The sequence below is a fragment of the Syzygium oleosum genome, unplaced genomic scaffold, assembly GCF_021117445.2.
Source record: "Syzygium oleosum isolate NSW1041296 unplaced genomic scaffold, Sole_v2.1 Sole_v2.07, whole genome shotgun sequence".
In the NCBI taxonomy this organism is placed as follows: domain Eukaryota; kingdom Viridiplantae; phylum Streptophyta; class Magnoliopsida; order Myrtales; family Myrtaceae; genus Syzygium; species Syzygium oleosum.
This window is the reverse complement of record NW_026607491.1, coordinates 6,597,931-6,625,624: the sequence shown is the minus strand read 5'-3', so window position 1 is coordinate 6,625,624 and position 27,694 is coordinate 6,597,931. Positions and strand designations below refer to the sequence as shown.

Genomic DNA, 27,694 nt, shown 5'->3' with positions numbered 1-27,694 from the left:
CGGTCTTCGTGTCGCTGTCGCGCCAAGTGGTTGGTTGAACAGTCGGTTCGGAAAATGAAGGTTAGGAATTGGAAGCTCTGTATGATGCGGGGCCAAGTAATTTCGAAAAATTCGACCGCAAAAAAAAAAAAAGTAATTTCGAAACTCAAGATTTTCACTTTGATTTGTCGTACTTTTGGTTATTTTCAATTATATTGTGCAAGTTTAATTCTAGATAAAATCAATAATTTTATGCAAGTTTTAAACGGTAAATGCCGACATTTGATAAATGTTTGGACCTTAACTTGACCCGCTATCGAAAAAATAACACATGGGAATGTGGAACGACTGATCAATTTTTGGTAAGATTATCAGGACGCATGGCAAAACAATGCCAAGTGCCGTACCGCATGTCAAATACATAGTTATAGAGAAGTGCCGCTTGGCGAACACAGGAGCGGACATTCTCTCAGGTCCGCTTTAAACTACGTAGAATAGATAGGGATTTTATTAACTTTATTATAGACTATATAAAATCGTCTTATTATCTTTGGTAAAAAGCTTACTTCTTTTGACGAATGAAGGAACTGAAAGAATTTCTAGCGAGTGGACAGGTTTGTGCGTCTGCAAGTTTCGACTCGCGTTTGGCGTGTTTAGTGTTTTCCTGGATTCACGCCATCACCTGTTTTCTGCCATGTCGAGATCTCGAGATTACGTGCAAGAGGGGTTGGAGGGAAGATTTCCTGTGAAAATCATTGAGCAGGTATCATAATACCTCAAACATACCGAAGGCTTGTTGTGACAAATACCGTCTAAGCTTGTTCTAGTAGATCAAACTAACTAAATGAGCAATGAGATCCGCATTGACCCTCGCGTGATTATGCAACTCCGATGAACTATTTTTGAGAGAATCAATCGAGCGCTCTGGAGCTCGAAAAACAAACCGCTCATCTAGGACCAAGCGCATTTAGGACTAACGACTTCAAACTATTGTCTAGACTTATCCATACGAGGAGCAAATGCCTACCGGCCAGTCGCACCGTCAAACTATTAACCCATTCCGATCTGGAACACCGTTTAATTCCGACCGGCCTACATGTCACGGAGGAATTGTCGATGGATTTGGAGCAAATAAGAACAATGCTATTTGCTACAAACACATGGTCAGAAAGAGTGTAAACTTCATGGAATAGGAAGAAGAGCAGATGGTCGTGGACGGCCCATCAAAATCCTCAGTTTTGCACGAGGATGGACCTCAGCATTCACCTCCATAACTCATGGGTTGGGCCTCCAAGCTTCTGACCAAAAAAAAGAAAAATTCAATTAGGGTCAACGAATTTCATGTTTCTAGAAAAACAAAATAATTCTTGTGCTGATCACATCTCTTTTTTGGTAAGAAACTAATGCTATTCTATCATCAATTGAGTTTTTTCCCCTACTTCCAACACTTAAGGTTGTCACAGATCGAAATTTCGGTATTTCGATAGTCAGTGCTTAATTCTTCAATTTCATCGATTACCCGAAGGTCCTAGAGATTTATCAACTCAAGTGTCTAAAGATTACTCTGGTATATATGCAGGGAAAATTACCAAAAAAGTCCTGAACCTTTTGCAGTTATGCCAATTTAGTCCTAAACCTTTTTTTTTTGTCAATTCAGTCCTAAACCTTTTGCAATTCGGCCAATTCAGTCCTTTGGTCGGCTGGAGCTGACGTGGACGCCGGCCGGTGACGTGGCAATATTTTAATATTTTTTTTCGAATTTTTTTTCCTTTTTCTTTTTTTTTTTTCTTTTTCTTCTTCCCCCTGGCCAGGGGGAAGCTCGCCGGCGAGGTCCGCTGGGGAGGCTCGCCGTCAGCCGGCAAGGCGAGGCGACCTCGCCCGACCTCGCCATGGGCGTGGAACGAGCGAGGCGGAGCTCGCCATGGGCCGGGCGAGCTCGCCCCTCGCCGGTCTCGCTGGTGCCGAGACGAGGGCGAGCCTCGCCGTCGCACAACCACGGCGAGGCTCGACCTCACCAGATCTGGGCGAGGTCGAGCTCGCTCGGCCATGGCGAGGTCGAGCCTCGCCGTCACACGCCCACGGCGAGGCTCGACCTCGCCAGATCTGGGCGAGGTCGCTTCGCGGCCGCTCGCCATGGCCGGGCGAGCTCGACCTCGCCCGGATCCGGCGAGGTCGAGCCTCACCGTGAGCCGTGCGACGGCGAGGCTCGACCTCGCCGCATCCGGGCAAGGTTGAGCTCGCCGGCCATGGCAAGCGGCCGGCGAGGGCGACCTTGCCCAGATCTCGGCGAGGTCAAGCCTCGCCGTGGCTGTGCGACGGCGAGGCTCGCCCTCGTCGGCACTGGCGAGGACCGGCGAGGGCGGAGCTCGCCATGGCTGGGCGAGCTTTGACCTCGCCGCCGCTGGGTGACGCCGAGCTTTCCCAGCGGCGGTGAGGGCAGAGCTCGCCCAGCCATGGCGAGCTCCGCCCTCGCCGTCGCACAGCCGTGGCGAGGCTGGGCGAGGTCGCCTCGCCTTGCCCGGCGACGGCGAGCCTCCCCAGTGGACCTCGCCGGCGAGCTTCTCCCTGGCCGAACTGGCCAGGGGGAAGAAGGAAAAGAAAAAAAAAGAGAAAGGAAAAAAATAATTCGAAAATAATATTAAAATATTGCCACGTCACCGGCCGGCGTCCACGTCAGCGCCGGCCGGCGTCCATGTCAGCTCTGGCCGGCCAAAAGGACTGAATTGGCCGAATTGCAAAAGGTTTATGACTGAATTGACAAAAAAAAAAGTTTAGGACTGAATTGGCACAGCTGCAAAAGGTTTAGGACTTTTTTGGTAATTTTCGCTATATATGCAACTATATTCGAGACAAATTTGGATATTCATAGGGGCGAGTCTGTCTCGTCCTAAGCACCGTAAAGGTCTCGCAAAAGTCTTCAATCCCACCTAAAAACTTGAAAATCAATCGGGCCACGTGCGGTCATCCGGACACAAATTAGGAATAGATCGGATAATATGAGATTTTTTCTTTTTTTGGTTAGAGGATAATATGAGATTAAAAAGTAAATTCCAAGGTCGTAGAAAACCATCATGCGTTTGGGGAATGCTTGTGACAAAGCAATCATGAGGAGCACTATAAATAGAAGTGCTTTTTAGTTTTTAAGGTGACTTTAGAGAATACTAATAATGGCCAAACCGTTAGTGAGATGGAATCACTTTGTGAACGTCAATCATCAATTGCTTTTTGTGGGCGTCTTTGTCGCCCTTTTCCGCTGGGAGACTTTGCATGCATCATCGTGAATCCTTCGCATTGGTCTCTTTTCCTAGTGTGGTAATGACGTGGGAGCATGAGGCTCCGTTGATTTCGTGAAATTAGATGAATTTCGGGAAAGTGTTTTCATTCTTTCCCCGCGTTCGATGTGGGTAAATGTGCCGGTCTAGAACCATATTTTCGGTCGAAGGAAACAAAAATCGAGCTCAATAAACATATCTATGATTCTACATGTCTATGTTTTTATAGTTTGAAAAGTTCGGCATGTTTTTGGCAAAGCAGAAGTCTACTTGTGGAAGTAATAAAATTTTAAAAAGGTAAAAATCACTCTAAATCGACCCTCGATGAATTGAAAGACGCTGCGTACTCACATCAATTCTTCGGCCGAGTTCATTTCTTGTAGAGAAGGGTGTGAATAGGTCAAAATTTAGCTCGTTTTATTAATGCTTGAATGCGCGGTTCGTTTAAATTCGTTTAACAAGTGATAGGACGCAGTCCGAGTGTCTAATGTAGTCAATACATATAGGTTCACTCTAAGCCAACACATGGTGGTAATAACACAAATACCTTCTTTTCAACCAAAAAAAATTACTTTTGAGTTGGTTTTATCTATCAAATATGTAGTAATTATGGGTATTTACATCATGCGGAATCGCTCTTTAAAAAAAATTGCAAGGAAAAAACTCACAAACCATGTTTATGATAGTACTGCGGGCGTTTTTGTTGCGCTGTAAATTGCATCCAACAAGTCATATTTCACCGATGTTGTACCGATTATGAATTAATCTTTTTGTACTGATAAATTAATTTGTCTAACGGTAAAAATAATTTTTCCGAAAAAAAGTGAATTAGGTCAAGAGAAACCTCTAATTCTAATCCCCAGGGTTGGGCAGTTGGTTTGGACGTAAAGAGGTTCCAATTCAGGAACTCGAGGCCCGTTCGAATCCCACCAACTGAGTGCAAATTGCGAACTCCTCCTGATCAGAGTCACCTGCACAGGTATGATCTGAGTTTAACCGGTTCATGAAATTTGTGAAGTGTTTAATTAGTAGGCCTTCAAGTAGTCGGGTCCTCACATCTGTGCAACTCGATTAAAAAGAAGAAAAATCTCTAGGTTTAACCACGAGAAAGATAAAGAAAAAGGGGCAGTTTTATCAATTAAGAACTAAAATTCTTATCTTGAATTGCCAATAGATTACTGATTGGATTTTGTGGCCAAGACGACTCACTTATTAGTAGAAATGACAGAGACAATCTTGCTATTAGTGTTCAAAGAAGAAAAGTCGTCACGAAGGTCCACCAGTCCTTTTCACCTCAAAATGTTCCGGCATGTATATACATCTGAAAGGAATTGTGACGAGATTGTATGGAATATTCCGAATCCCTAATGAAACAAACATAGAATCCAAAGAAATCCAATAATTTGAAACTTCCCACTAAAGATGGTTTGATTCGTTGTTAAAGCTCAAATAACTATTTTATGAACAAAGTGCTAGCCTGTATGTGTATGTTGTACTGATTACAGAACTAATTAAGCTCAGAAGAGGTCGCGTATCGAGTTGTCAATGATACCAATTATCACGAGAGGGACTATTGGCGACATTATCCCACGTTATGAGACTGTTCGGCGCAGTTTCGGTGCAGCAATTTCAGCCTTGTAAAAATGGGTATCGTAACTTTTAGGGAAAATTATACAAATAATCCATGAACTTTAGCCCAATGTGCAATGTGGTACTTGAACTTTTATTTGTTCAATGTCATCCCTGAACTTTTGGTACATGTTCAATTTAGTCCCTGAACTATATGAAATGTTCAATATGCTAGGCCAAAGTTCAGGGACTATTTGTATCATTATCCCTAACTTTTACGATATGTTTGATGCGATAGCTTAAGCAGGTTGTAGGAAGCTATCTCATGTTGCAGCTTCAAAACACATACGACTAAAATCGAAGTTACAGCACATCAAAGCATATAGCTACAACACGATGAGCTCCATATGTATTCAGGGCAAGATGGCATCTTAGATATCTTCTGAATGGCCTTCTTACTTGCATTATTGATGGGGGGGTGTGGGTTGTAGTGGCATCAGGAAACTGCACGACAATGGCAGTACAAGGGATGGGACATAACACCACCCAAGACACCACAATCTCACTGGGGTTGCACAACAAGATTTCGAATAAGTCAAAGACTCACGTGGAGTCGAAGACGACACAGCTCTTTTTCTGTGGCTGTTCTAGTAAAGTATGCATAGATCATCAAGTGCATCACTGGTTTTGTTGGTGAGTCGATGATGCTGATTTGCCTTTCTTACAGTTGCTTTCTTCTTATGCAGGAAAAGAGGTCCTTGTTCGAGTGAGGACATGGGACATGTGATCTTTGGTCCTAGGCATCTGTCCTCATGGCTGCAGAGAGCAAAAGACAAACCCAACAGACTCTGACTGAACACGGAACTAGCTGGAGATGGGCGAGTGTGATGCACGAGTTCGTTTCAAGATTTCATTCATCTACTTAATCGACAAGAATTCAAGGTATACTCGAAGTTGATTGATGAAGTGGAAAATTGTTTGAAGGAAAACTGTTTCCGGAAAATTGTTTTCCGACTTTGCGTTGTTTTGATGATAGGAAACTATTCGTTTTTCATGGATTGAAAACAATAAGTTTAGATTGGTAGAAAATAACTTCTCCTTCTAGCATGTAAGATATCACTTTTCCTAAATCACTTAACAAATGAAAATTCACCATTTTTCTAGAAAATGATTTTCATGGAGGATAATTTCCTTTATGTTGAAATTTTCAGTGAAATAAATGCATCATTAATTTGAGTTCTGTATCAGGTGTGGATTGCTGATGAAAAGTGTGAGAAAACATGAAGTTCACTTATGTGGTTCCTAGAAATAACTCAAGCATGGTTTTGACTTTCTTCTTGGTTATGCTTTCCCTCTCCCCTGCAATTTCTGAAGATTAACCATGGCCAAAACACCTTCAAAATTTACAGACTCCTGCACAAGCACAAAGAGTTCTCGTAATCTGCAGCCACTTATCTGTTTGATGCGATTACACTCACGTTCTGTCATATCTGATGTCTATAGCCCCGACTTGTATGCAAAGGGAAGTGTTAATATAAACGTTTTATGTGGACCATATATATTTGTTTTCATTCCCGGTTGGCTGCACGATCCAACTAGGCTTCCGATTGATATGTTACGAACGCAAACATCCCAAAATTAAATATGGATGATGTCCGCGTTTGTAACCATCAATCAAGGCTCGGGATGGAGGAAAACACAGCCTCCATCCTTAATCGGAGGCAATTTCCCGACTTCTAACTGCTGGGTTAGGAATATGAGCATTTTTCACATGCAAATTTAATCGGAAATAAAATGTAGTCTTTGAAAGAAAATCCGCTGGAACTAGTGAGCAAAGGGCCTTTATCGCCGGAGCTGGAAAGCAAGAAGGGGGTAGTGGGAACATTGCCCCACTCTTGTCTAGTATTAGCACTATAAGCATATATATCTTCTTTCCTTTTACGACGATCTTCAAAGAGATATCTCTAATTTGCCAATCTGACGTTTGGCTGGAGGAAGTTTCCTCCGAAATCCAAGAAAAATATGGCCCAATTACATGGACCGAATAACCAAAAGACACTTTTCTAGAAATTAGAACAGTTTAGGAGGGCCATGTCCTTTCTTCAAATTGATGACATAAAAAAGAACCATTATTGCATCTTTGCTTGTGATATATCTCTTTTTATATTATAAAGAGGTCAATATAAAAAAATTACAAAAAAAATCAACAATAATCATATGCCTAGTAAAATGAATAACGACACTATATTAGCTACCAATAACAAAAATAGTAATTTAAACAGTCCTTATCACAACTATGCTATATCATCAATCACATAAGTTTTTTGTAATTCCATTTGTGCACGTGTGTAATGCGCCTTTTATAGTAATCAATCAATCGAATAGATGGTGGGCACGAGAATGCAGTGGAGATAGGATTGAGATAGCCACAATCAACAAAATTAATGGGAAGCAGCCTAAATTGTTGATAGGAATTGTAGCTCTACACAATTACTGAACATTCCTTTTCACTCTCTCGTGGTCCACTTCCTATCTTTGGTCTATTAACATTTTTTTCATAATCATATGATGGGGCACGTCCCTAACCGTGTATTAAGTTCTGAATTCTTCTTGTTATTGTACAAATTGAATTAAAAAATTAAGCTAATAAATCATTATCGAATCTTTGTTTCAACCAATATTTGGCTCAAAATCAAATTAAAACTAATAAGTTCAGCGATGACATTAAACATCAAGTGATTAGCTGAAAGAAAAAGATACACTACTCCGTTTTTTTTTTTACCAATTGGCCGATTTTGGAGCATACTTTTTCACCTCATGTCAGTTGAGGTACGTTTGGATTGCAAAATTGTAATTATAAGTTACGTATAGTAATTGAGTAATACAGAACAACAAGAGAGAGGAAATGATAATTCGATTGGTAAATATAAATCTGACCGAACAAAGTAGAATAACCTTTAATAGGTCGAGAATGAAATGGTTATCCCTACGAACCAACCAAAAGGGTGATATTGGATATACATACTGATACTAATCTCGAAATTGAGTAAGCATATTGGCCATTAATACGACCTCCTTATATAAATGTCCACTTACTCTATCTAATCACATTTTATAATTTTATAAATTAATAGAGTATACCTTCTGCTATTCAATTAATTAATACACAGTTTTAGATACTGGGTATGAAATGACGCAAGATAGCTAGGCATGAATCAAGGTCGAGTTTAGTGATGAATTGTGACTGTTATATCCCTATGCCATATAGTAAAACTAACATTACATCTATATATGATAATAGACACTTGGAGAGCCTTACTAGATGCAGGATTTAGCAGATCATGTGTTCAATTTAGAGCTTCACCTATTCATTAATTTCGGGGGCTAAGCCTGCCACCATGTGGAGAGCCTTACTCGATGCATGTGGGCAAGATGGTATGCGTGATTTTATAGGAACTAATTGAGTGAAAAGGCTCGAATATAGTGCGTGACAAAATAAAAGCTGGGAAATGTATAGGATTGAATAATTTGAGGCATTGTCAAATAGCTATCTAATATAAGGATCTGTGAGTTAATCAATGGTCACATGTTCATTTAAAACCAACTCTAGAAATTACCAAAGAAATTAAAGCACCATCGATCATCTAATGTTCATTTAAAACCAACTCTAGAAATTATCGAAGAAATTAAAGCGCCATCGATCATCTAATCTCTATAATTAGATAGGTAAAAGCTTTTTAATCTTTTAAGGTTATCTTTATACAGAATTGTTTATTCAACGGCTATATTTTTCTCCGACCATCCTTTTAATTGATGGGTTACATGTTATGGTTATCACATCAGGTATCTACAATATTAATAAAGTATAAAGGTGGACGATATCCATAATCGTGACCCACCGATCAAAAGAGTGATTGGAGGAAAACACGACACTAGCCTTAGAGTTCAACACACTATGTTTAGGTCGTGCAATCCTAGACCTTTGTTGCTTTGGTCTTTTCTAATATGGGATTCCCTACAATATGATGGTGACTGTACAATATTATAAAACAAAATTTTTTTATTACGAGGTTTCGCCGAAATAGATTTTTTAAAGTGCTGAAAAGATAATTGAATCACAAAAATATCGTTTCATGGATAAGTTTCGTGACTTTTCAAAGTTTCCTTTTTGGAGATTTCCTGTGGGAGATAGGGAATGTAAGGTCGTGATATGATCACCCATATGCAATCAATGAGGAAGCTGCTTCAAGGGAGTGAATTTTGGGTTCCCCTCGCAGTACCAAAACAGGGATTGAAGTTCCCTTTGACATGACAATTGGTTGCAGCAAGACAGACGTTACCGTCCAGCAATTGATTGAGCAGTATGTGACACTTCTTTTTTATTTGCAATTTTTTGACCCCAAAAAATTCAAATAATGATGCCAATCTGTTTAGCAAATACAAAGGAAGACAATCGATTTCAATTACAAGAAAATTAAACCATCAAAGAAAGTAAATCTCGAGGGATCCGCCTGAGTTCGTAGACCGACGTAAAATTTCAAGCTTTCGGGAGGAAAAACGGAAGGTTTCCCTTTGCGTTATCTTGAAATTGCGATTAACAAAGTTGGCGAAAGTGATATTTTTCCTTCGTGAATCCCATAACCTCGACGGGAATACCCGTTTCCGATCGGATGGTAGAGGCAAATTTTGAGGAACGGTACGAGGTGATATTCTTGATATCTTAGGATTTGCGGATGAATCGAACTGATATGGATTTGGATTGGGACGTGTCTTTGTAAGGACAAGTGAATTCTGGACTAGCGTGAGGGAAAACACAAGGTGGTCCGTAATCACAAGTTGTGATCAGAACTAGGGCGGGAACCACATGGCAAAAACGACTCTCTCTCTCTCTCTCTCTCTATGATGAGCTAGAAGAACACTGATCAACAGCACTAGTTTCTAGCTTGTAGCACTTAAACTTTGAATCCAGTTTGAATAGGTAAATCACAAAAATGGTCCTCGAAGTTTCTCTTAGTTGTAGTATGCACCCTTCAATTTCGAAATCGATGCTTTGCATCCTTCAAAGTAAGGGAAAATTGTCCGAAAAACCTTGCACCTTTCAATTGTGCCAATTTAATCATAAACATTTAAATGGTTCACCAATTTAGTCTTAAACTTTTCGATTGTGCCAATTTAAATCAAAAAGATATAACAATGCAAAGTCTAGGTTTTTGAAATTTCAGGATGTAAAGTGTTGGGTTTACAAAAAGTTGTGGTGCTCAATTTAACATGACCGGCGATCTCTCGAGTTTGATAAAGATCCGAGGTTAAAATCTATTGGCGAAGACTATGATGATCTTCAACAAATCTTCCATCTTCCCACAGTCGTGTTCACATGTTCAAGAGTTAAAAGCCCTTCCACTTCATTCTTTGTTTCGATCAATAAAAAGAACGGCGAGGAGCCGCCAACTCTAGTGACCCCTCCTGACGTTATCGTAAAATCGATCCCACTTGTAAAGAAATATACGAATTAAGCCGTAGTTAGCCCGACATAACCTGCAACTTGAAGGTTCGAAATTGGTAAGCCTGACATCATAGCTCTACCAAGAAGCTGACATAGATAGCAAGTCCATCCAGACGAAGCATGCCTGAGTTAGGCAACACTACACCAATGATTCGGAGAATCTCTCTTGACATGAATCGAACTATTATAGATTTTTTTTCCCAGTGAGCCAATCACAACCACAGCAATATTGACCTCCATTCATTTCGAAATCTCACGGTGCAAAATTCTGATTGCTGGCTAAAAAGTGACAAGACTGCATTAAGCTTTCTCGCGACAGCTTGATGCGCTCCTCAACGTGTTGGGGAAAAGTGGGGAAAGCTCCGACGCAAATGATGCATCCTTCTTGAAATAGATATTTTCCTTTTTCCCTCGTTAGAAAGAAAAAGTCTCACCATGGACAATGTAGACAGCAACCAAATTTGTCCATCCAAACTAGGAAAATCACCTCCAAAGTAGGATGATTAAGAGCCATCTCGACCGAGATACCAATACTAAGCGTACAACCTTATCGATTTAGAAGGGAATAGAATGGTTCGAAACACTTGGAAGTGATTCGGGTTGCGCATTCGATTTCGAAACTCGCTACTGCATAGCTAAAAGGAATCGCGGCGTTCAAAATCACAAGAAAGAGTATATAGAAACCTAAGTATAGAGATCCCAATTTCCACAACACAGTGAGAATAACGAAGAGAGCTTTATTATTGTTTAACAGACTGTTCTAGTTGCTGATGGAATGTACATTGATTTTTCCTTGCGGGTGTCAAAACCACGTGAAAGAAACGGGGCTCAATAATTAGCCCTTCTATCATATTTTTACCAAATATATACTTTACGTACTCTTACATGAGTACATGTGAACACAACACGACATTGACACGACCCCCCTTGATTTGTTCGCGGTCACCACCGAATTATGGGCCGGACCAAGCATCATCATGCGGCTTCCAACGGAAGGTTCGCGACCCCCAGCACCTGCGCGAGGTGGTGCGCGGTGTCGGGCGGGTGGGCGTCCACTAGTCGCTCCGGCACCACCCACCGGCCGTCGCTGCTCCGCACCATCCCTTTGTTCTCGTCCTGCCGCCAGTATGACGGGACCCCGTATTTGCCCTTCAAGAAGTCGCAGCTCTTGTTCACTAGGGCAATGTCCCTCTTGGTGACCAGCCTGAACCGGAGCTCCTTGCCGTGGTAACCGTCCACCAAGTGAAGGAGAGCCTCGAGGTTGTGCGCACAACTCGGGTCGTTAGTCGACTTCAAGAACGGCGAGTGTGTGTGATCCAACGCGAGCTCAACCCCGACGTGTGCATAACTCCATGGGAACGATAAGGCCTCCTCTAAGTACTTTTGGAATTGCATCTTCTCGTTCGCAATGATCCCGGGCACAGTCGGCACCATGTCGTGAACGTTAGTAACCCTTAGGACCTTGACCCCGAGCTCCTCGCACCGTTCTTTGAACTTCAGATTCCCAACCCGAGGCCCCGAGAAGGAATACACAGTGATCGGTACTTTTTTCATCTCGCCGCCGTCATTGACGACGTTGACCCCCATCTCGGCGATGTCGTAGGCGCTTATTATGGCCAGGGCAGACCCGAGGCTGTGGCCGGTGATAGTGATGCTAATTTCCTCGTCTCGATAGTAATCTAGGAGCCTTTTGACTTCCGCTAGGATCTGTTCACGAGCGGAGAAGGAGCAGAAATGACAGTTCTTCTCTTTCTTGGTGTACAAGTCATAGAACCCGGCCTCAATCTTGATCGTGGGATCGTCTTTGAAATGGGCCGGGTGGAGGATGTCCTTGAGGTCATAGATCCACTCAAGGTAGGTCACCGTGCCCCGCCATGCGATGACGATATCGCGCCTCCCGAGACGCCGGATCTCCTCCTCGTCACTGGCTACAGCGATGTACCCCATCCAGTTGGCATAGGTGCTCCACACCTTGCTCAGCCTCGAGTGCTGGAAGAAGTTGGGTAGGTTGATGTTCGACGTCGCATACAAGTACCGGCTAATTTGATAGCCAAAGTGGTTCATGTCGAGTTTCTCGAAGAAATGAGACCCTTGATACTTGCAAGTCCCACAATACTTGGAGTTCGGGTCGAAGTCAAAAGAGTCATAGCATGCCTGCGCGAACTCGCCGTACCGGATGATCTCTTGCCGCACGTGGGAGTTCATGGGGTCTAACAGTCCTTCCCAGTCGTTGCAACCCTGTACTTCTCGCCACACTTGGCTTAGTGGCCGGTCGTCCTCGTGCTGAACGTCTAGGGTTTCTTGGGTCTCGTCGAGCTCGTGTATGCTTATGGTGGTTGAAGGAGAAGAGGAGCATCTGAAGAGTGCTCTCGAGTTTTTTGTCGTCGCCGTCGTTCCTGGCAAAAAGGGTTGGTTCTTGAGAAGCATGTGGTGGGTTTTGAAGTCGAGATTGCTGGGGTGGTGAGTGCGTTTGAGCGTTAGGGTTTCATCAGTGGAGGAGAGAGTGCACTTAGGGCTGTTGAAGGAAAATACCAGAGAAGCCATGAAAGGTGTGTGTGTGTGTGTGTGTGTGTGTGTGTATCTGCAATTTTTTCTTGAACTAATGAGGCTATTTAAGAGGACTTCTGAAGTGGAGAGATCGATAGGGAGAAGTAGAAGTTTTTGTTGCTTGCAAGACACACCGTAAGGTTGTGTTGCACAGAGAGGTTGGGACTCGGTGTTAAAGTGACACGCAAAGGATGACTACTTGGTGCTTTGTTCGGAAGGACTAAATGATAAAATATGGTGCTTGGGGAGTGGCTCTCTATTTATTAAGTGGTCGAGCAGGATTCCCAGGATGATTTGGTTATGGTGGTGGTCCCTCCTTTTGGATCGAGAGGGAGTTTGGCAAGGGGTGTAATCGAAGTATGTGAATAGTACCGAACAGTCTAGGCTGTCCGAGCCAGGACACGCTGCTCAATCATACACCAAGAGAACCACGACACGCTGCTCAATCACACGCCAAGAAACGGTGACCGATCTTGCATGACCGAGATTTTTCGGATTTGGATTAGGGTGTCCGGGTACAATCCTGTCTCTCGGGCTGGTTTATAGATTATCGAGGATTCTCGGTCATCGGGAGATGGGATTTGAATCGACGAGCAGGCTCGGCTTTCGGAATCCTCGATCACTAGTTAAATATCCATGTGGCAGGAAGCTTTTCGGTGGGTGTAGTGAAAAGACGGCATCAACCATGGCGGGTCCGACATTAGAGAGAGAGAGAGAGAGGTTGTATTTATTGTGGTCTCACGTTAGGTAAAAAGTTTCAAGAATGGATGTCCTTGTCTCGACAGTATGGTCTCCACTAAGAAAAAAGGAGATGTCAATGCTTTCTCTGAGGAGATGGTACGTGGTGATGATGAAGGAGAGTATATATCCTGCCTGTGTATGGTGTGTGTTTGCGGGGGAGAATACACAGGAGTCCACTGAGATTGTCACACGTATTTTTTTCGGTCGATAGATTGTCACTCTTGAAAAGGAAGGAATTGAAGGAGTTTTTTGGGGTCAACGAGCAATCCATAGATATTTGCACTTGTTCCGTGAAACATCATTTACAACCTTTTTTTTTTACATTTTTTGAAAAGGATTTTGCTAGCATAATAGTATTTAGGTTGCTGTTAAAATTACAACATGTTGTAAGCCACAAATTCTTGAAGGAGCAGACCTAAACTTGTCAAACGGGTGAATCGGGTCAGGTCGAAAACTGTTCGACCCAAATAGACCATTTAACCTGTTTTGACTCATTTTCATGTAATGCAAATCTAATGACCCATATCTGACCCAATCCACACCCAACCCGGTCCCACATTGTTAAAACACTTCCATATTTAACTAAATCTAAGAAAACTTATACCCAAATTGAGATTAGAGTGCGGAGTGAGTGAGCGAGCGCGAGATTGAGTGAAGGCAGGAGAGATGAGTCAAGTTTAAATAACTTGTAAACCCATTTACGGCCCATTTAACACCCACACTATGTTTAATCCCATTTGTGACCCATTTACAAAATATAACTATCCAATTTATGTCCCATTTAATAATATATGAGTTAATAATGGGTTTGTGACCCATTTAGATAGGTCGAAGTAGGCCCTAGTAATTTCTAATTATTTGTTATTAATTTTTTTGTGATTCAAAATAGGTTGTTGTTCTCACAGTAAATTCAAAACAATCACGTAAACATTTCTCTTCAAGTTCAACACTAATAATTGGAGAAAATCATTAGAGAAGTCCTAAACTAACTTATTGTATGACGATCAATTTAGTCCTAAAGTAAGTTTAGGACTTTTTGGACAATTCTTTCCTAATAACTTTCGAATGTTCATCGAACATTTATTTTTTGATCAATGTTCACTGAACGTTTGATCCAACTAAAAACTCTCTATTGAAGGACAAGCATCTAAGAGATATGCTAGTTTTCACGGTGCAAATGTTTATGCATAAATAAAAGGTGCGTTTGTTTCACTAACATTTCCATGATGAAAGAAACCATTTCTATAGAAATCATTTTCAAGGAAAATGGTTAGTTTTCATTTATTTGGTGGTTTAGAGAAAATGATTTACTTCTTGCCAAGAGAGAGAGTCGTTTTCCTCCAATCTAACCTTATTGTTTTCAATCCTCGAAAAATGTTTTCAGTAAATCGATTAGTTATCCGTCATCCAAACACCAGGAAGTCATAAAATAATTTTCCGGAAATAGTTTTCCTTTAAACAAACTAACACAAATTTTGGTGTTCTTTTTTTTTTCTCTCTTTATTTAACCGAAAAACTCCGATTTTTGACTTTATTGGGAACATGGGGTCAAGATTTTTTAGCCACTTATGGTGGAGCACAGGGCAAGACAAATAAAGCATATGCATGTAGAAAATTCATTTAAAGAAAATGGAGGACAGAAGACGAAGAGATACACACGTGAAAATCCACCTTTCTATTTTCAAACAATGAGGCCCACGACAAGACTCGTTGATTTTCACGGACAACCTATGTGGTCAGAAACCATGCGATTTTATAATTTCTTTCTTTGGAATCTGATTAGTACAACAACAGATGAAGCAGCTGCTGTCGTTTATCAGTACTAGGATAAATTACTACCCTCGAAAACAGCACCCCCTTTATACTTTAATATAAAGAATAAGACGGTGAACAATCTCCGAGGTTGGCGTAGTTGATCGAAGCTTCAGAGAACTTCCGCTCAGGATTCGGATGTCGCAACGCTTATATAGAACCGGTCAATGGATCTTGCACAGCGTATGATACGTCTCCCAGGAGGCCGGACCTTCGCACTCTTGCCCCAAAACTATAATGTGCATTAGTAATCATGTACTAATATAGAATTTATAACGGTCACTCGAAACCGAGCGACATTTTCGTAGATAGAATCAAATCAGCTTCCTTTTGCTTCTTCATTCAAGCATCCGTTGGTCGGAGGCCCATGTGTAGCATATGATGCACGATCCTTCCTAACCCTAGCAAGGAGACAGAAGATGATGATGTGTGGCATGATGTGTGATCTTTCATAAGCCCTAGGGAAAGACACCGGAAAGATGATCGATACCGTATGAACTCACCAGTCGTCATCCATCCGAGTCCAAGTCAAGCATGTGTACTCCGCGCAGCAGCCCTGTTCACATTCACAACATGCACGTGAACAACGTGGTAACTGAGTGCGAAACCTTGGAAGCAACGTCAGGAATCCGCTTCGCGAAACATCAACACGCTAGTCAAGAAGAACCCATCTTCTGGGAAGAAGGGGAAGATGTGGTGGGCCATTGGTTTTCGAACGCAGTGCGAAAGATTGCGCCTGTACAGTGGTTCATATACGCGAATCGCCGTGGCTATATCGAATGAACTATGTTACAGACTTACGGTGATGTCGCGGCCACGTCGTCGTTTGGTTGGATGATGACATCGTTCTTGTGTTGGTATGAAAGTGATTGATGCAGTTGGAGGCGTGCTTTCACGACCATCTTCGACGATTGGATGATGAGCTGACGCGTGCTTCGAAAGCATCTCTCCCAGCACATGTCCACATCGCTGGCCATTACTGCTTGTATCAGTATACCTTTCTGGAATATCGCTCATATCATTTGGGAAATGACCAAACATGTTCCACAAAGCTTTATGATTAGCTTTTCGCAGTTATATTCTGCTCGATTTCGGGTCTCAGCCCTCATTTGTATAGAATTTGGAGTCGAATTTTCGTATAGAAAAATGAATGTTATCGAGTGACGTTTGGATTGTCTGCCGTGATCAACTGTTGTAGGGCAAAATGTAAATAAGAGTCTAGGGATCAAAATACCACAAATACGAAAGCTAACATACTTAAACCCCGGATTATAACAGTCGAGTGACAAAACCGTAAGTGATCAAATGGTAAGAAATTAAGAATTGCCATTGCCGTTTTCGCTATATTAGTTTTGGGACGGAAACAATGCATCACGCAAGTGAGCCTAGTTATATGGTTACGTACGAAAAAAGGGTGAGTAGGAAGTGATTAGAGATATGGATTGATTCATGACCACGATTCATATCATGATTTCTTTTCTTTTCTTTTCACCTTTCCATGATTCAATGAAGGGATGATCCCGAAAACCTACCGGAGATTAGTACATATCGGTGATCTCCGGTTGTAAACACGAACCAAAACTCGAACGGTGACATCGCTTTCATCTGAAGCTGCGAGAATTCAAAGTGTGTCACGTCTGAAGGTGCGAGAAAAATGCAATTTTGTACTCGTGACCGCACTTATCAACATCATTTCCTGAAAGAAAGAAAAAAGGCATCGGTAAAGGACGATAACGCCGTGTGTCTATTGGGGAGGATCGTTGATCACTTGCGATGCAATGCTTTTCATTTCAGTACAACTGACTCGGCAATCATTCTGGCCAAAAGAGATATACCACCTATGTTAACGAATAGCGCTTGGCGAGCTCAATGGGTCCAAGACGCATCCGGGGCGTCTGGTGTTCTTTGGCGGCGGAATTTCGGGATCTGGTCTTCCGTGAGCGGCGAGTCCGATGGTGATGTTTGAGGAAAATTATCCAAAAAGTCACAAACCTCTTGTATTGTACAGCAATCTCGAAACTTTTAATTATATCAATTTTTTGAGTCCTAAACATTTTGACAATTTAGTTATAAACCTTTTAAAGAATTACCCACGCAGTCCTTCCGGCAAATTTTAACAGAAAATTGCTGACGTAGCAGTCTAGTCAATGCCACCCATCTTACGTAGCGCGGCTGGCGCTAACGTTGATAATTTTTTAATTGATTTTAATTTTTTCTTTACTTTCTTTTTTATTCGACTATACTTCCTCAAGAGTCCACGTCCGCGCCATGCAGGACGGCTGGCGCTGATTGCATTGTCACGTCAATAATTTCCAGTCAAAATTAGCTGAAAAGATTACATTGATAATTCGTTAAAGTGTAAATATCATTACCTTCCACCTTCTGCCACGCCCTTCCTCTTCTCCCATTTGTTGACATCTAAAGTTTCATCTAAAAGATCATTCACGAGTTCAATAAAAATTTAGGGACATAATTCGCCGTCAACAATAGATTTTGACTCCTAAACTAAAACGTAAATTTCGCACGGTCTCGCACTCGCATTTCTTACTACATTTCTTTACACTTAGCAACCAGAGGCATCTCGTGGTTTTAGGATCACGGACTCGATATCAAGAATTCAAATTAACGAGTACGCCGGAGCACCGGCATCAATTGAAGTCACATTAAGCTCAACCTTTTCTCCGGGCATTCCTTTTCTCACCTGTCCACACCCTCTGGACACCCCATTTCATTCTCACATTTTTGTACATCATTTGGCCTCTGAACCGGCCACCATTCTAGTCACAATTCGAACTGAGAAATAAACAAGGTTTGAACTAGGACTTGAGGAGGACAAACCAGAGGCCAAACTCGGTGGGAGCAGTTGGGGTTGGACTGTCGTAGACTGTAGCTAGAGAAAAGGACCAAATGCAACAGAGATCCAAAGGGAATCGAAATGGCTGAGCGTTTTGGGCTGATTGAAGTGATTAAGTCAGCTGAAAACAGGGGCCACCCTGCTAGACCGAAGGGACTTGCAGCCGAGGGAAACAAAGCAAGTGAGACTTGATGAAACAAAAAAAGAACACGGCGATGGTAAAAGATTGGGGTGCAAGTGTGAGGGAGTGGGCAGAGAGCACAAAAAAGAAGACAGAGCAGTCGTGTCTCCGTTTGTTCAGATTAATTCTTAGCTGCCCGTTCGCTCCACTGCCACGGAAATAAGAACCTATTGAAAAGTTTAGGACTGAATTGGCCGCTGTACAATAAGATGAGGATTTTTTGGACAATTTTCCCGTGATGTCTGTTTTGCAAAGTGAGCAGAGAAAGAGTCTTGGATAGCAACTGGAGCTACGGACTTGACGGAAAGACCGGAGCAGCGCGGCCGACGTCGTGAAGACTGTCGACCATCGTAGAAGAATGCAATCGATATTGCTGGTGTTGTTATGTAGTAGACTCAACGGGCGCTCTCTCAAAAAACAAGAGCTCCGATTACAAATTGAGAATTGTGATTATAAAATAAATGAAAAGTTAATCGCTTTTCAAGACGGTGGTTATGAGTAATAACTAATAACTAATAACTAATACGAGATGCTGCATTGAAAATTGCAAATTTTCTTTTAACTATTATCAGTAATAACTAATAACAGTACTTCGTTCACGAAACTATTATCACCCTGGAGAGATAATTAATATACTTGGAGAATCACGTAGGAATGAATATTTGACATCCCTTTATGGCGTGCCTAACGCAGGACACACCGCTCCAGAAACTCCCGTAGGAATATCAGTAATGTTTCCACGCTTAGCTGAAGCTGCTCGCAATTTGATCGGGAAGAGTCCGACGGTGGACGACGGTGTGTGCTGTGCCTTCTCAGATCGATGCCCGCATCGCGTGCCGTATCGCAAAAACAACACGTTCTGTGATGCCCCAGAACGTCACGTGTGATATGTGTCATTTCAAAATTATTATTATTATTATTATTTTTTGAAAGAAAGCCAAATGGAAAATGTGTTCGTGAAGGGGAAGTAAAAGACGGGAAAGAAGAAGAGAGTGGACGTGAAGAACAGGAGGAAGAGAAATGTTCTGCAGCTCTCATCTCCCAAAATTTCACCATAATTAATTGTCACATGCCTAATTAAAATATGACATTATGCATGACCAGATGACCTATTGCATTTTAACCCTAGTAAGTTATTATCTAGATATAACCATAGTTACTTGCTATTATAGCCTTTAACTCAAGTAAATAAATGTGACCCCAAAATACATTTAATTATGGTGAAATTTTTTGGGAGATAAGAGCTGCAGAACATTTCTCTTCCTTCTGTTCTTCACGTCCACTCTCTTCTTCTTTCCCGTCTTTTACTTCCCCTTCACGAACACATTTTCCATTTGGCTTTCTTTCAAAAAAAATAATAATAATAATAATTTTGAAACGACACGTATGGCACGTGACGTTATGGGGCGTCACACGTTCAACATATGATTTTTCTGGCAGCAGCATTTAACGTCTCATGGAGTTCTGTGTTCAGCTTCGGACTCGAAGGCATGGACTCCAAATGTTCCATGTCGTTCTTCTTCGACTTCCAACGAGATAAAAAATGAGCTCTCGATGACTTCAATGATCTTTCTTCATCGCACAGCAACTTAAAAGAGGAATGAGGCTTTAGGATTGGAAAACTATGCATGGTTTAAACTTTCTACTCTAGCATTTGTCCCTCCCAACCTTTTCACTTAACAAGAAAACTACGCATTTATCCGTCATTTCAAAAGGAACAGGTTATGGACCAGAAGTAGAGAACCAGAAGCTTATGAGAGCGGAGAGATTGGCCAACTCAAAGTGGTTGTCCAGAACACTTGCATAAGAGCGAAGGCCGAAGGTCATTTGCCTCTGGCCTAGGATTTGGCACTCCCGTAGTACATGGTCGTGCTGGAGACCTAAAATTCATTACCAAGGCTCTTCCTGGCAAATGGAAGAACCTTAATTCTGTATTCAATCGATGATCTGATGCTCTTATACTGGCAAACATCATGCTGGCTGATCGAAATGCAACAGACTCTTGAAAAAAAAAAAAAGAGCCTTAACAGTTCCAGGATAGTAAGAACTAGATGCTCCCCATTGGATATCCACTAGAGTCGGGATAAACTTATCACGTGGGCTTGGCAGCAACAGATACTAGAAGAAGAAAAGATACGCAAATAGAACAAAGATTCAAAAGTTTGAGCATCTCCTAAAGTTCATTCTCATCAAGTGAATAAACAACTCATTATCAAATATAGTTGGTGTAAAGTAAAACATTTCAGATGGTAGATTCTGACAGTTTAAATATGATGACCATGGATCGTGATTCTGCACCTGTGCAGCAAATTCCATCTATTGCAAAGTTCCACGAATCCTTTTAACACACCAAAGTTTTCCAAACATCTTAGTTTGTGCTTTGTCACACCAGTTCCATCAAATAACTCATGCAGGCAGAGTGGTAGCATTCAGCGAAGCAAAACAGATACTCTCAACTGCATGGAAACAAAGATCATACAACGCGCACCTGAGATGAAATAAATCAGAGCTGCCAATTATCAGGTTTCATTATTGTATGAACTAATATCACCAGAGCAGGACAAATGGCAACCCACTATCACTTGTTTGAGTGAGGTCAAAAAAGTAATTTCTAGTCGCAATTTCTCCAAGAGAATGGAAATAGAAATTATGATGCATTTAAAGCCAACTAATTATGGAAATGAAAAGACGGGAACAAATTCCCAAATCCAAAAGAAGAGTGCCAATCTAGTTTATTGAATTCGGCATGATTCAGAATGAGATCCGCTAGACCAGCAAGTGCTGACTGCATCAATAAAGAGAAATCCTCTGAGCAAATGATTGAGAATTGTAAAGCATAAAACTTAGAGTGATCTCCAATCAACAAAACAGGTTGACATTGACAACTCATGGGGTAAACATGCACCTTCAAGATTCGGAGGGCTTCACGATAAAGTTTTGGCGGCTAATGGGGTTCATCACGACTGGAGGCCCTGCAGTGCGAGGCCATGCTTGGAACTTCTTGTCAGTTTCCTCCCACCATTCTTTATTTGAAACAGTTCCTGGGGTGGTACCTGGAAAGGTATTTACACTTCAGATACGGTGACTGCATCCTTTACGCGAATCCGATTTTCCAGAGAGTTGCACAATTACCTCCAAAAATTTTCTTATCAGAAATGATTGCATCGCATGCATAAGCAACTGCAAAAGACCCAAGCAGAGAGCCTATGATGTACTTGGCTGCCATGTTACAACTGCATTAATTTCAGAAAATGAGAATGTCACAAAAATGTGGTGGCCACGATAGGTAATTAACCAAGCGAGCAAGGAAGTCTGTCAAAACAAACTAGCGAACAAGAATATGAGATGGGGTTGCTATTAAGTAAATAAATCAGATCTACTTTCATGTTTGACGACCAAACCCAGAGCCTGGAGTAACCCCAACCACATGTGGGCAGTCCAGTTCAGTTCTTTGTGAATACACCTATAGTTGAGGCAATGAGTCTAGAATGAATTGCAATTTCTGTTCCCATTCCCTTTTCTGCAACATGATTTCTTGAACAGAAAAGGGCTGTTCGAACGTGATAACTATTTGTACGAGGAATTTGCATTCCTTCCGATACACTATTGCAGCCAAGTACCCAACATAATACCCAACCTAGCCCAACCCCCCCCCGCTCTCTCATTCTCTCTTTCTGGAGTCTTTACGAGTGGCCTTCACGTGTTGACATTGACTTCCACAAATTTCTAATAAAAACTTCAAATTCTGACATTGTTACTCTGCAAAGGCCGGTTATTAAAAAATGTAATACTCGTCCCATTCCGTTCCATTCGATCACCCATCCCACTGCAACCTCATATCATTCCATCATGCCAGGCCATTTTCGTCCTCGCGCTTTCAGAGATGGGAATTCGCTATGTAAACCATAATTGCAAAAGAGAGCATATAAAAAAAAAAAAACCATGGACAGAGCTCAGCACTGTTCATTTCATGTTCTACCCACAGAAGAACGTGTCTATGAAACTGGAGAAAACCCAACATAGAGCAATTAACCCGCCAGCTGCAGCAATCATCCTCCCAGTTCACACACTTCTTCATCAAATCCAAAAGCGCTCTCCGATATGCACATGTCCACACGCAGCACCAAACAAACACATGGATGATAAACGGAAACGCTCAACCAGATCACAACGCCATGCCCTAGCCGAGTTAAATCGGAACGGTATTTTCGGGTCGAAATCCACAGAAACGAACCGATTGTTGTCGCGTTGACCAAAAAAGAGCCCGATCCGTAAATTCTCCAGGACGTCAGGTTTTGCCCTAATCCGTGAATCAAACGACGAAACGCGAACTGCAAACCCTAGATCCTACGTAGCGAGAGAGAGAGAGAGAGAGAGAGAGAGAGAGACTGACCTCGGTGAGACTTGAAAGATGAAACGGCGATGGAGGTTCCACCACCACCGCGGCGGCGCTATATACCTCGGTGGGAAAGGGGGGTCCGCTCGTCTACATCCACCGTGCAAATCGTCTGCTAGAACTGTCCAATAGGGAGATGCCACGTCGTCAATTGAGTTTTGTTTTTTTGGGGTCAACTTCAATTAAGTTCATCACGTGCCTTAATCCTCTTGGGTTCGATCTCCAAGAGGTTTTTCCTAATTTTGTTTAAGGTTTTTTCTTAACGCGGGTGCTCGTTGATGCACGGTCTTTTTCTTGTTTTGTGTAATTAATGTTACGCAAATCGAAATATTTTTAATTATATATACTTAACAGGTGCCTCAAGTACATTCGTCAAATAAAACCGTTTTAAATTGAGAATTTTGCCATTTTTCTTGCTTATCCAATATATTTGGAGTCAATATAATGTCTCATATCGCTCTTTATTTGTTAGCTAAGGGCTCGAGGCGTCCTTCCCTAGTCTGGGGTATTACCAAGATGCCCTCACCAGCCACCCACAAGGGCGTCGCAACCTTTGCCTGTGGCCGACAAGGGTGTTGGCCCTCACGGCAAGGGTTGGCGACTTTGCCGGTCCACAATTGAGATGAAAGAGAAAGAAAATAGAAATTAAAAAACAAAAAAGTAGTAGAAAAATTCAAAAAAATTAAACAAATATTAAAAAATTGTAAAACTTTGTCCGCGTCAACGCCGGTCGTATCACATAGAGCGGCTAGCGTCCATGTCAGCGATTTTCAACCAAAATTGATCGAATGAACTATATCGATAAATCGTCAAAAGGTTTAGGACTCACTTGGTACACTTAAAAGATTTATGACTGAATTGGCTCGAGCGCAATAGGTTTAAGATTTTTTCTGCACTTTTTCCCATAATTTCCCTTGCACATTGTCCATTTCCAGAATAAGAAATTCTTTGCTGCATTCTTATTTTTTAGCTTCCTAATCACAGTTTTCATTGCTTCCTTCTTCCTTAAAATCTATAGACCATAAGTAACCTTCCTCAGAGCTTCAGGTGATCGATTTTTCCCATTACATCTGTGTTCAATGCTTTGAAAGTAACCTTTTCTCATGAAGTATGCTTAACAAGGACCCGATTAAAGACCCATGCTTTAGTGGGGATAATGTTCATGCACGACGCTCGAATAATAATAAGACACCTTGCAAAACCACGCAAATCTAATCCTTTCACCAACTTGGGGTGTTATAATACTCATCACCAATGATGGATAAGAATTCAAAGAAAGGGCTTATGGCAATTCGTCATCTCATTCGAGCAAACATGGTAAGGTTGAAAGCTTGCTCATGCAACTGCAGACGAGGTAACGGGAAGCTCAAAGCTGATGATCTCTTCAAAAAGCTCCAACTTTAGTCAACCGTGTGCAGGGAACAATGACTTATCATTTGCTACTTTGCCTCGACATTGGCGATGAATTGCCGATATCTCGAAATGGGTACAGCTTCGGAGCCGCCGCGAGCCTGCTGGTGCTCGTGTGCACTTTCCTTCTCCTATCGCCCAGAGCCTCGTTCTGCTTGCACTCGTGGAGGTGATCGTGGCGGTTTTCCTTCAGGCGACAGATCAGGACCCGCTTCTCCGTCTCGTTCTGCGGCAAATGCCTCGCCTTGTCTCGCTCTTTCCTCGACCTCTGGATCTCTTCCTGAAGCTCGGATGCTCGCTGTCGCAGCTCGTTCGCCTCGGCCTCAGAAGAGAGAGCTCTCTGTCTCCATTCTTGCACCTGATAAAGCAACAAAACACAACTCTTCAGGTTTGATCACCGCTCGCGCAAATCGCTTCCGTCCTAAAAGTGTGCCGGTTAAACGGATGCTACAAGTGCACTCGTTGCATCGTGAACATTAGCACGACTTGCAGAAACTGAACTTATCCTTGATATGGTAGATATTTCTTATCAATGGTGAATTGCGGTAAAATGTACGTGGAACAAGCAGCACGGAGCAACAAAGAAGAACAACCAAATCTCAGAGGGATCTCCCCTCCCCCCCCAAATTTTTGACATGTAATTGCGTCAGTCTATTTCAACGTGAGGAGCATGAAAAACGTAATAGGGAGATGAAAACTCAAGGATCGGCGCATAGGATTCTTACCGCTGAGCATAGTGACTGCATATGAGCATCGGATTTGAGAGCTCGGTCTTCCCAGAAGTCTCGAGACGCCTGCAACTGTTCCATTTCGCTTCTTACCTGTGCAAGCATCTCCTGCATTTGAGACCATTGCTCTGTCTCCACTCGGACCTGCTCTATGATCCTCCTAACTACGGACTTGCAATGCCCCGAGCACACACCGTCGATGCGGGACACTATCTCCTGCGAGAACAGCAACATTTTAAAGCTCGATACAACTGACAACGCCGGCATTTGAAGCGCTTTCAGGCATTATGAGCTAAAGCTTGATTTTGTTGCCTAACAAGAATAACTCTGTCATACCATGTTTTGGCGAAACAAAGAGGATTGGATAATTTACCTGGTTGGGTTGACAGATCAAGGCGGCTGAAGAAGGCCATTCGCTTCGCTTGGAAGTGGATGCCGAACTGGCCACGGATCTGTTGGCTGCAGAGAGCATCGAGCCGTACTCCTCCTCCATCCTCTCCAAGAGCATGTCCTTCGACAATTCTTCCATTTTCGTCGTCAAGACATCGACCTACACATTGAATAGACTGTCAGCCTGCGCTGAGGCGAATCCACATTTGTCTCTTCGCCGGTCCATAATCTAATGCGCTTACGAAGCCCAATTCGAGTACTCAGAGAATAAGACAACTTCAGAGAGAATTAGGAGGAAACAGAGAGCGAAGATTACTTTGTGATCGTGATCGTGATCGTGATCAGGAGTTCCATTCTCGTCTACTCCCCAGTTGAAATCAGTCGACAAGCTTGCTTCCACAATCTTCCTAATCTCGTTCACGGGTTTGTCTTTGGATGACGACGTGCCACCGAGCTTCTTTAACCTTCTCTGCAGAACGTTCACTTGCTCGTCGAAATTGCTGCAGTTTCGAGCGCCGAAATCCTTGACCTTCAGGCTCTTTCTCAGCTCTTTGAGCTTCCCAACCAAATGCTCTATTATCTCCCCGTCAAAAACTGCCCTCAAACTGTCTCCTTCAAAGACTTTTTTCTTCCCCTACAAATCAATCGACCAATATATCTATGAGAAACACAAAAACCAGGTCAAAAGCACTCATTGTTAACTATACATTATGAAAAAATGTTATGTAGTTGCTTGTAATCAGTTATCCAGAAATCATCTGAAGTTTCAAGAACTGATCAAATGTGCCATGTTACTCTCTCTCCACATTTTCAACTTTACCAAATGAACGAGAGAGAGAGAGAGAGAGAGAGAGAGAGAGAGAGAGAGAGCCACGTTGATCAAAGAGAGAGAGAGAGAGAGAGAGAGCCACGTTGATCAAAAGAACTGATCAAATGTGTCAAGTTACTCTCTCTCTCTCTCCACATTTTCAACTTTACCAAATGAACGAACCAGAACGAGAGAGAGAGAGAGACAGAGAGAGAGAGACTCACATGGATCAAAGTTTGAATAGCACATTTGAGAGACCTCTCCATGTTGATCCTCGTCCTATCCAGTTTCTTCAGAGCGATCTCTTTCTCCATCCTCAACAAGTTACACTCTGCCCTCAAGACCTCCGCCTGAAACCTCCACGTCTCCTCCTCCACCACCGCCTCGCCGCGGCCACCGCCACCGCCCTCCTCGTACTCGTTCTCTCCTCCATCCTCGACCCTCTCTCTCCTCTCATCGGGGTGCGCCAAAAGCACTATAGGCACGCCCGCGCCGCCTCCCAAGAACTTGCGCTCCTGGTCGAACAGGGCCTCCAGCTTCCCCGTCCGGTCCCTGCTTCTCGATTCTCCAGCGGCTGTCCTCGCCGCCCTCGGCGGCCTCCGGCGTGGCCTGCCCGGCAGTTGGAGGATCCTCGGCGTCGGGGGTGTCGGGTAATGTTGCCATTTCTGTCTCCTCGCCGCGGTGGACATGTTGAACTTCATCAGCTAACAATCCCCTCCAAACGGCAGCCCCTTTTCCTCAACACAACCAACCGAGTTTCTTGCCTTTTCAGCACTCCTGCTTCAAAGGGTGTCGCCGACCAAGTGACTCGCTCCCAAAAAGCAGCGTTTTGGACGGAAAAGCAAAGACCCGGAAGCGCAAAAAAAGCGCGTGCGCACTACACAACCGATACTACTGCGAGTGCACGAAGTTCCATTCTTGGTTTCGGAAAGAAGCCAAGCAAAAAGCAGAGAGAGGAGGAGGGGGAGCGCGAGGGAGACATTACGCAGGGACCTTATACGAATTTGGTTGGTCCCTTGTCCATTTCTGCTCCTCTGTTTTTTGCTACAACTTTTTCGGGTGTTGCAGAGATTGGTGGTTGGAGGAGGAAAAGTCGAAGAAAACTGGACATGCAGAATCTGCGAGAAGTAAATAGCGCCACAGAGAGAGTGAGAGAGAGAGAGAGAGAGAGAGAGAGAGGGGTTAGCGTGTAAATTAATGAGCGTGCAACCTCGTTATGCGTTGTCAGAACAGGGATTTCAAATGAAAGCTGCCGTTTTTCGCTTGGGGGGGCACTAGATAATCTTTTCTCCTTGGACCCTGTTCTTCCGTATTGCCATTTTTGAGGCTGTTCTTGGGGTTCTTGAGAAGTTGAGCAGGGCTTAAGCAATGTCGGATTTGATGTGTTTTTCAGTGTCGTGAGGACATTGCTGGGCCTTAACTTGGTAATGCTTGCACTTGAAAGTCGTGTTGAATATTTTCATTTTTTTTTACGAGGGTTAAGTTTTCTTTTTCTTTATCTAAT

The 27,694-nt window shown here is 42.7% G+C and overlaps 3 protein-coding genes and 1 long non-coding RNA gene across 6 annotated transcripts; all 4 read right to left on the bottom strand.

Moving 5' to 3' along the window:
* Positions 1-11,254: 11,254 nt before the first annotated feature.
* LOC115676385 (phospholipase A1-Igamma3, chloroplastic) lies at positions 11,255-13,102 on the bottom strand. The gene has a single exon (XM_030599287.2). It carries the CDS (start codon positions 12,865-12,867, stop codon positions 11,299-11,301), a length of 1,569 nt encoding a protein of 522 aa, XP_030455147.1. The 5' UTR covers positions 12,868-13,102; the 3' UTR covers positions 11,255-11,298.
* Positions 13,103-15,213: 2,111 nt separating this feature from the next.
* On the bottom strand, positions 15,214-16,152 carry LOC130138672 (uncharacterized). The gene is made up of 2 exons (XR_008817010.1): positions 15,927-16,152; positions 15,214-15,818 (listed from the first exon to the last, which is right to left on the bottom strand). It is a non-coding gene; the product is annotated as an uncharacterized LOC130138672 (long non-coding RNA).
* A 4,440-nt stretch (positions 16,153-20,592) lies between these two features.
* On the bottom strand, positions 20,593-22,908 carry LOC115668924 (uncharacterized). Of its 3 annotated transcripts, none has more exons than XM_056313560.1 (4): positions 22,852-22,908; positions 21,591-21,691; positions 21,364-21,511; positions 20,593-20,914 (listed from the first exon to the last, which is right to left on the bottom strand). In XM_056313560.1, exons 2-3 carry the CDS (start codon positions 21,682-21,684, stop codon positions 21,366-21,368), a joined length of 240 nt encoding a protein of 79 aa, XP_056169535.1. In that variant the 5' UTR covers positions 21,685-21,691; positions 22,852-22,908; the 3' UTR covers positions 20,593-20,914; positions 21,364-21,365. The 3 variants fall into 3 exon arrangements, with proteins under 3 accessions (XP_056169535.1, XP_056169533.1, XP_056169534.1); XM_056313558.1 differs by lacking the exon at positions 20,593-20,914 and adding an exon at positions 21,094-21,243; XM_056313559.1 differs by lacking the exon at positions 20,593-20,914 and having other exon boundaries at positions 21,094-21,511.
* A 1,055-nt stretch (positions 22,909-23,963) lies between these two features.
* On the bottom strand, positions 23,964-27,333 carry LOC115676468 (uncharacterized). Its single transcript, XM_030599410.2, has 5 exons — positions 26,415-27,333; positions 25,699-26,016; positions 25,366-25,542; positions 24,990-25,208; positions 23,964-24,622 (listed from the first exon to the last, which is right to left on the bottom strand). The coding sequence occupies exons 1-5, from the start codon at positions 26,889-26,891 to the stop codon at positions 24,287-24,289; spliced, it is 1,527 nt and encodes a 508-aa protein (XP_030455270.1). The 5' UTR covers positions 26,892-27,333; the 3' UTR covers positions 23,964-24,286.
* Positions 27,334-27,694: the final 361 nt, after the last annotated feature.